At 37.4% G+C, this 10,000-nt stretch overlaps 1 protein-coding gene and 1 pseudogene across 1 annotated transcript in view; one reads left to right on the top strand and one right to left on the bottom strand.

The window, feature by feature from the left end:
• Positions 1-2,449, bottom strand: part of LOC125603307 (protein Ycf2-like) — a 3,680-nt gene extending 1,231 nt beyond the window's left edge. The window contains exon 1 of the mRNA XM_048774406.1: positions 1-2,449. This exon is cut by the window's left edge and continues 1,231 nt beyond it. Coding sequence (XP_048630363.1) covers positions 1-893 — 893 coding nt within the window. The 5' untranslated portion in view covers positions 894-2,449.
• Positions 2,450-5,360: 2,911 nt separating this feature from the next.
• On the top strand, positions 5,361-8,769 carry LOC125603308 (annotated as a pseudogene).
• Positions 8,770-10,000: the final 1,231 nt, after the last annotated feature.

Genomic DNA, 10,000 nt, shown 5'->3' on the forward strand with positions numbered 1-10,000 from the left:
TTCGCGACCCAGGATTCTATTTTATCATCAATCCAATCACCGCTCACGTTTTTTCTTTTTCTTATCAATGAATAGATGTCTTTACTTGTATGACTTAGATGTCTCGTATTTCTCGAAAAAGTGATTCGATTGATGGGATTTGGTATGATACTTATGAGATCGATGATATCGATGAAGTTTATTTTCAAATCTGTCTTCTTAGAACGTATTGATTTGACCCCATAAGCGGGATCACCACCCCATAGCATGTTGCCGCCAGAACCCCGTATTTCTTCTAGACAATCTCCTAATTGTTCCAGAGCAACTAGAAAAAGATTCTTTAACCAGAAAGAATTCTGTTCAGATGTAGGATACCTATCCAGAAGTTTTCGCAACTCAATCATGTATGATGGAATCATCAAAGATTTGATCTTTTCGAACTCTGTCTGTAACTCACTATAGGCTCGGGAAACAAAGAGAAGATGTGTACGAACGATATATCCAGCAACAAGAAGAAGGAAAAGGATTGAATAGAGGACCTCACGAACATTTGGCGATCTCAGATGTGTCGATATCAACGATGACTCATTATTTCGATGAATCATTTCTTCGGACAGAAGAAGATTATGTAAAGACTTACTCGAAATCTCACTTATCAGATTCCTTTGTGGAAGACACAATTTTTTCTGAAGAATTCGCCATGATATATCTAATCCATACATAATATCATGAAAAATGGATACAAATTTTTGACTGCTACTTAGTATCCGCAATAGGTCTGAAAAAATATCTAAAAATATCAAATTTAGATATTTGTACCCTGTCGAAGTAAAGAACCATGGCATATATGTTTGGAATAGATTCCATTTTGAGAGAGTTGAAAAAGCACTATCTCGTTGAAAGGTTCTATCCATCTGCCCTTTGTCAACGCATTTTTTTAGGCAAAGACTCCGTTTTTCCTCTGTAAATATTTCTCAGAACATGGAGTGTGAATCAAACCCACGTTTGAATTGAAATTGAGATACTGATGCAAGCTCTTCTCTTCTGAATCGGATAGATTCATATCTGAAAGAGTTTGACAATACGTTCTTTCCAAATTTACTCTTTGTCCCTCTATTAGAGGTGTTCCAGAAATGTCTGCAATCGAGTAAATAGCTCTACGAACTAATGGATCGGATCGAATTGGAAAATGGAAAGATTTGTACAAGTTATACCTTTCGTCACCACTTTGTGGAAAATCGTTAGATATGAATATGTTAGATACCTGTGACTCGATTGACGAAGGTGAAATAGTATCTCTCTCCAAAAAAGCATGTTTTTTTTACCACCACACGAAGAAAATATTTTGTTGTGAATGAACAAGATAGTGAGGAATTGTCCATACGTAAAATCAGAATTATTGAGACGGGCCTTTTCCACATAAAAAGGGAATCTTTTGTTACAATAGAAGCAGAAGTGATGTGGATTATTCAAGAATCGAAGTCGATTTGCTTTAGAAAAAGAAGATATCAATGAACTTCTCTGAAATGGTTTCACGGGATTCAGCCAATTGTCTTGATCGTGGGATACGATTGAGAAATAGGAATCCGTGTTATCAAAAGATTTCCTGCGATCTTTCTAGTATGGAATGAGTCAATCATCCACTTTGGTATCTTATTGAACAAAAATGGTGATATTGTTCCTCCATTGATCAAGAATTTCGATTTTTGAGAAGTATTATGATCATCCAATAAAAAGGGTTTCAATTTTTTAAAATGAACGATTTGAAGACCTATTGATTCTAACAACTGATTGCAGGGTTGATCGTTCGGACCTTTCAATTCATAGATGTGGATCTCAGACCTATGAATGGGGATATTCTCGAAACTCACAAAGAAAAAAGGAAGTGAGTTAGACAAAAGAGAAGTAACTTGGACAAAAAACGAAGTAACTTGGACAAAAAGAAACGAAGTGACTTAGACAAATCTTTTTTATCAATAACCTCAGACCAATCAATCGAATATTGATTAATACATAATCGATCGAACACTACTTGAAAACGGCTCTTCCGCTCAGAAACGAAATGTTTCAAATGCTCCTGGAAATTCTTGCTCCCATTGGACCATTTGTATCTATATGCATTAGGATCCCGATTTATGGATCTCTCGGTTCGAGAAAGAAAAATAAGAGGATCGAACCATTTCTTCTGACTCTTTTCAAATTCGATAAATGTTGGTTGATCGTATCTTTCATTATAGTTCTATGATTCAGAGTATCATTTCCTATTAGATCCCTTTGAATTCCATATTCGAAGTTGCGATCAGGTCTCTTCATTAAAAAGAATCGATTCAATACATTTCTTATGTACCCATAGGGACTATATTGGAATTGGATTTGAATCAGATTTCGGATCAATCTATATTGATTGACTGCCTCCATTATGTTGTTGCTAGCAAATACCACTCTTTTTGGTTTGGATCTTCAAAAAAATTCCCGCAGGAGATCCGGACCCAATTTTTCTGATCCTTCGATAAAAGATTCATTTTCTTCATAAAAAATAGGAGGTAGAACCAATAAGATTTCTTTTTCAATTCATCCCTGGAGTTGAAAACCTCCTTCAAGAATTGTCTTTGATCCAATCCGTAGGAATCAATAGAAAAGGCAAACCCTTATGATACACCAGATCCGGCTCGGTTATTGATAGGTGAATAGATCTGCCATTCTTGAAATCTCTCTTCTGACTCAAAATCGTGGCGTAACGTGTATCCCCCCCTCTTCCGTTCATGGAATAGATGAAATAAATAAAATGGATTTTTGTTCAAGAATGAAATCTTATTGGAACTGTCCATATCCAGTTCATCCTTCGGAACCGTATCAATCCCAGATGATGAAATAGGATGAATGAGACGGTATTTTGTAAATACGTAATTATCTTGAATATATTAACTATTCTTTATTCCGATCGCCTGGAAGGGACAAAAGAAACATCTTGTTTCTTTCTTCAACAATTTCTGATCCCTAGTGGACCTCTCAGTAGGATTCGAACCCAGATGAAGTTCTGACCATCTGTCAGAGAAAAAAGAACGAATGGCTCTGTAGAATCCAAAAAATTCTTCGCTTTCTTCCGGAAGCAGATGATTATTCATTCGCTTTCACGTTCCGTGAATAGCCGGGGCATTGAGGAATATCCAGAAAGGTATTTAGGGAATCGTGAGGATCGGATTCTTCCGCACGCAACAGAAGCGACGAGTTGTTGTTGTGAGAGAGGATGAGATAGAATCAACGAATTCCCTAAATACCGTTCCTGGATCTTCCTCAATGCCCGGCTATTCAGGACGTGAAAAGCGAATGATAATCATGCTTCCGGAAGAAAAGCCGAAGAATTTTTTTGAATTTCTACAAGAGCATTCGTTCTTTTTTCTTGACAGATGGTCAGAACTTCATTGGGTTCGAACTCTACTGAGAGGTCCACTAGGGATCAGAAATTGTTGAGAAAGAACAAGATGTCTTTGTCCCTTCCAGGCGATCGGAATATAAAGAATAGTTAATATATTCAAGATAATTAAGTATTTACAAAAACCGTCTCAATTCTCCTATTTCATCAGAATCTGGGATGGATACGGTTCCGAAGGATGAACTGGATATGGACAGTTCAATAAGATTTCATTCTTGAACAAAAGCCATTTTTTTATTTATTTCATCTATTCCATGAACGGAAGAGGGGGGATACACGTTACGCCACGATTTTGAGTCAGAAGAGAGATTTCAAGAAATGGCAGATTATTAACTCTATCCATACACCGAGCCGGCTCTGGTTGTATCATAAGGGATTTGCCTTTTTCTAATTGAATTCCTCGGATTGGATCAAAGAAAATTCTTGAGGAGGTTTCAACTCCGGGATGAATTGAAAACGAAATCTTTCTTGGTTCTACTATATTTTTATGAAGAAAATGATCTTGTTATAAGGATCAGAAAAAAATGGGTCGGATCTCTGCGGGAATTGTTTGAGATCCAAAACCAAAAAGAGTGGTATTTGCTAGCAACAACATAATGGAGGAGGTCAATCAATATAGATTGATCCGAAATCTGATTCAAATCCAATTCCAATATAGTCCCTATGGGTACATAAGAAATGTATTGAATCGTCTTTTAATGAAGAGAACTGATCGCAACTTCGAATATGGAATTCAAAGGATCTAATAGGAAATGATACTCTGAATCATAGAACTATAATGAAGATACGATCAACCAACATTTATCGAATTTGAAAAAGAGTCAGAAGAAATGGTCGATCCTCTTATTTTTCTTTCTCGAACCGAGAGATCCATAAATCGGGATCCTAATGCATATAGATACAAATGGTCCAATGGGAGCAAGAATTTCCAGGAGCATTTGAAACATTTCGTTTCTGAGCGGAAGAGCCGTTTTCAAGTAGTGTTCGATCGATTATGTATTAATCAATATTCGATTGATTGGTCTGAGGTTATTGATAAAAAAGATTTGTCTAAGTCACTTCGTTTCTTTGTGTCCAAGTTACTTCGTTTTTTGTCCAAGTTACTTCCTTTTGTCTAATCACTTCCTTTTTTCTTGTGATTCGAGAATATCCCCATTCATAGGTCTGAGATCCACATCTATGAATTGAAAGGTCCGAAACGATCAACCCTGCAATCAGTTGTTAGAATCAATAGGTCTTCAAATCGTTCATTTTAAAAAATGAAACCCTTTTTATTGGATGATCATAATACTTCTCAAAAATCGAAATTCTTGATCAAGGAGGAACAATATCAATTTTTGTTCAATAAGATACCAAAGTGGATGATTGACTCATTCCATACTAGAAAGAATCGCAGAGGAAATCTTTGATAACACGGATTCCTATTTCTCAATCGTATCCACGATCAAGACAATGGCTGAATCCCGTGAAACCATTTCAGAGAAGTTCATTGATATCTTCTTTTTCTAAAGCAAATCGACTTCGATTCTTGAATAATCCACATCACTTCTGCTTTATTGTAACAAAAGATTCCCTTTTATGTGGAAAAGGCCCGTCTCAATAATTCTGATTTACGTATGGACAATTCCTCACTATCTTGTTCATTCACACAAAATATTTTCTCGTGTGGTGGAAAAAAAACATGCTTTTTTGGAGAGAGATACTATTTCACCTTCGTCAATCGAGTCACAGGTATCTAACAATTCATATCTAACGATTTTCCACAAAGTGGTGACGACGAAAGTATAACTTGTACAAATCTTTCCATTTTCCAATTCGATCGATCCATTAGTTGTAGAGCTATTTACTCGATTGCAGACATTTCTGGAACACCTCTAATAGAGGGACAAAGAGTAAAATTGGAAAGAACGTATTGTCAAACTCTTTCAGATATGAATCTATCCGATTCAGAAGAGAAGAGCTTGCATCAGTATCTCATTTCAATTCAAACGTGGGTTTGATTCACACTCCATGTTCTGAGAAATATTTACAGAGGAAAAAACGGAGTCTTTGCCTAAAAAAATGCGTTGACAAAGGGCAGATGGATAGAACCTTTCAACGAGATAGTGCTTTTTCAACTCTCTCAAAATGGAATCTATTCCAAACATATATGCCATGGTTCTTTACTTCGACAGGGTACAAATATCTAAATTTGATATTTTAGATATTTTTTCAGACCTATTGCGGATACTAAGTAGCAGTCAAAATTTGTATCCATTTTTCATGATATTATGTATGGATTAGATATATCATGGCGAATTCTTCAGAAAAAATTGTGTCTTCCACAAAGGAATCTGATAAGTGAGATTTCGAGTAAGTCTTTACATAATCTTCTTCTGTCCGAAGAAATGATTCATCGAAATAATGAGTCATCGTTGATATCGACACATCTGAGATCGCCAAATGTTCGTGAGGTCCTCTATTCAATCCTTTTCCTTCTCTTGTTGCTGGATATATCGTTCGTACACATCTTCTCTTTGTTTCCCGAGCCTATAGTGAGTTACAGACAGAGTTCGAAAAGATCAAATCTTTGATGATTCCATCATACATGATTGAGTTGCGAAAACTTCTGGATAGGTATCCTACATCTGAACAGAATTCTTTCTGGTTAAAGAATCTTTTTCTAGTTGCTCTGGAACAATTAGGAGATTGTCTAGAAGAAATACGGGGTTCTGGCGGCAACATGCTATGGGGTGGTGATCCCGCTTATGGGGTCAAATCAATACGTTCTAAGAAGACAGATTTGAAAATAAACTTCATCGATATCATCGATCTCATAAGTATCATACCAAATCCCATCAATCGAATCACTTTTTCGAGAAATACGAGACATCTAAGTCATACAAGTAAAGACATCTATTCATTGATAAGAAAAAGAAAAAACGTGAGCGGTGATTGGATTGATGATAAAATAGAATCCTGGGTCGCGAACAGTGATTCGATTGATGATAAAGAAAGAGAATTCTTGGTTCAGTTCTCCACCTTAAGGGCAGAAAAAAGGATTGATCAAATTCTATTGAGTCTGACTCATAGTGATCATTTATCAAAGAATGACTCTGGTTATCAAATGATTGAACAACCGGGAACAATTACTTACGATACTTAGTTGACATTCATAAAAGTATCTAATGAATTATGAGTTCAATACATCCTGTTTAGCAGAAAGACGGATATTCCTTGCTCATTATCAGACAATCACTTATTCACAAACTTCGTGTGGGGCTAATAGTTTTCATTTCCCGTCTCATGGAAAACCTTTTCGCTCCGCTTAGCCCTATCCCCCTCTAGGAGTATTTTAGTGATAGGTTCTATAGGAACCGGACGATCCTATTTGGTCAAATACCTAGCGACAAACTCCTATGTTCCTTTCATTACAGTATGTCTGAACAAGTTCCTGGATAACAAGCCGAAAGGTTTTTTTCTTGATGATATCGATATTGATGATAGTGACGACGATATTGATGCTAGTAACGATATTGATCGTGAACTTGATACGGAGCTGGAGCTTCTAACTATGATGAATGCGCTAACTATGGATATGATGTCGGAAATAGACCGATTTTATATCACCCTTCAATTCGAATTAGCAAAAGCAATGTCTCCTTGCATAATATGGATTCCAAACATTCATGATCTTGATGTGAATGAGTCGAATTACTTAGCCCTCGGTCTCTTGGTGAACTCTCTCTCCAGGGATTGTGAAAGATGTTCGACTAGAAATAGTCTTGTTATTGCTTCGACTCATATTCCCCAAAAAGTGGATCCCGCTCTAATAGCCCCGAATAAATTAAATACATGCATTAAAATAAGAGGCTTCTTATTCCACAACAACGAAAGCACTTTTTCACTCTTTCCTATACTAGGGGATTTCACTTGGAAAAGAAAATGTTCCATACTAATGGATTCGAGTCCATAACCATGGGTTCCAGTGCACGAGATCTTGTAGCACTTACCAATGAGGCCTTATCAATTAGTATTACACAGAGAAGAAATCAATTATAGACACTAATACAATTAGATCTGCTCTTCATAGACAAACTTGGGATTTGCGATCCCAGGTAAGATCGGTTCAGGATCATGGGATCCTTTTCTATCAGATAGGAAGGGTTGTTGCACAAAATGTACTTATAAGTAATTGCCCCATAGATCCTATATCTATCTATATGAAGAAGAAATCATGTAACGAAGGGGATTCTTATTTGTACAAATGGTACTTCGAACTTGGAACGAGCATGAAGAAATTCACGATACTTCTTTATCTTTTGAGTTGTTCTGCCGGATCGGTCGCTCAAGACCTTTGGTCTCTACCCGGACCCGATGAAAAAAATAGGATCACTTCTTATGGATTCATTGAGAATGATTCGGATCTATTTCATGGCCTATTAGAAGTGCAAGGCGCTTTGGTGGGATCCTCACGGACAGAAAAGATTGCAGTCAGTTTGATAATGATCGAGTGACATTGCTTTTTCGCTCCGAACCAAGGGATCCCTATATATGATGCAAGATGGATCTTGTTCTATCGTTGATCAGAGATTTCTCTATGAAAAATACGAATCGGAGTTTGAAGAAGGGGAAGGAGAAGCAGTCCTCGACCCGGAACAGATAGAGGAGGATTTATTCAATCACATAGTTTGGGCTCCTAGAATATGGCGCCCTCGGGGCTTTCTATTTGATTGTATCGAAAGGCCTAATGAATTGGGATTTCCCTATTTGGCCGGGTCATTTCGGGGGCAAGCGGATCATTTATGATGAAAAGTATGAGCTTCAAGAGAATGATTCGGAGTTCTTGCAGAGCGGAACCATGCAGTACCAGAGACGAGATAGTCTTCCCAAAGAACAAGGCTTTTTTAGAATAAGCCAATTCATTTGGGACCCCGCAGATCCACTCTTTTTCCTATTCAAAGATCAGCCCTTTGTCTCTGTGTTTTCACATCGAGAATTCTTTGCAGATGAAGAGATGTCAAAGGGGCTTCTACTTCCCAAACAGATCCTCCTACATCTATATATAAACGCTGGTTTATCAAGAATACGCAAGAAAGCACTTCGAATTGTTGATTCAGCGCCAGAGATGGCTTAGAACCAATAGTTCATTATCTAATGGATTTTTCCGTTCTAATACTCTATCCGAGAGTTATCAGTTTTATCAAATCTGTTCCTATCTAACGGAACGCTAGTGGATCGAATGACAAAGACATTGTTGAAAAAAAGATGGCTTTTTCCGGATGAAATGAAAATAGGATCATGTAATGTAACAGGAGAAAGGTTTCCCATTACTTAGCCGGAAAGATATGTGTCCATGAAATAGGGATTAAGTGGAACGGAATTGACGGGTGGGTGGTAGAGTTGTAGAAACACCTGTTTCTTCCACTTAGCTCCATGGAACAATATGCTACGACGGAAACATGGAAGAATTGAAATCTTAGATCAAAACACTATGTATGGATGGTACGAACTGCCTAAACAAGAATTCCAATCTGACAGCGAACAACCAGAGCTATTACTCACTACATCAAAAAAATTTCCATTAATGAAGGATGGAAATCCATTGGAAAATCAAAAATTACGCATGTCGGATGAAATTGTTGTGCTATCTGTTCCAATAACGAATCAACTGAATAACTAAATAAAATAGATAGACCTTTCTCTTCGTCTCAGGTCGATAGATCTTCTCAATTGGAAGATCCCCTATATGGATAATACACATTCCAGTTGACCGAGCCTAATTCTAATTGTTTTGTTCCGAAGTAAAGATATCCACGGAGTGGTCGCCCTATTCAGATATTCACGACCAAGAAGTAGTACTGGATTCTGTTTAGGATAGGTCCTGAAAGGAGAAGGAAGGCTGGAATGCCGCCAGGCGTCTATTATTGAATTCACCCGACCCGATAGTACAATTTTGGTACGTCCATCCAGTGCCAAAGTCACTGAATGGGTAAGTCACCAATCCCTAAAACGGACTATGTACTTTATCTGCTGGGTTAGGGGCATTTTACCAGAGGTTTAGATTGTATCAATCTACCCTTGTGTGATTCCTGTTGAATCATATACTGCGGGGCGCAGGGCGGACGATTTCAAAGCGGACTCCCCTCCCCATTCATTAGATAGAGAAGATCGCCAAGATTTCGCGATCCGCTGCCGAACTTATTCCATTTCAATATTATGCCTTGAAGAGGACTCGAACCTCCACGCTTTTTAGCACGAGATTTGAGTCTCGCGTGTTACCATTTCACCACCAAGGCATCTTGAAAGGAATCGTATTCCATAAAATATGATATCTATCTAGTACGGTGTATTGATATATGACAAAGGTGGAGTGTTGAAGTATTTCTATTGATCGGTCATGTCATATAGGCCCGAGTCGGACATCTAATTGCTTAGATTTGAATTATCCTTATCCGGAGGATGCCTTATATTATATATTAATATTATATCAAAAAAAAGATGGACAATCAAAACTATTTCTCGATTCAATAGAAGTCCAACCAAAGAGGTGAATAGGGTCCCAAATAACGAGAGATATGTAAAAAGTAGGTCAGATTTCGCCTATTC

The sequence above is a fragment of the Brassica napus genome, unplaced genomic scaffold (assembly GCF_020379485.1).
Source record: "Brassica napus cultivar Da-Ae unplaced genomic scaffold, Da-Ae ScsIHWf_3146;HRSCAF=3965, whole genome shotgun sequence".
NCBI lineage: Eukaryota > Viridiplantae > Streptophyta > Magnoliopsida > Brassicales > Brassicaceae > Brassica > Brassica napus.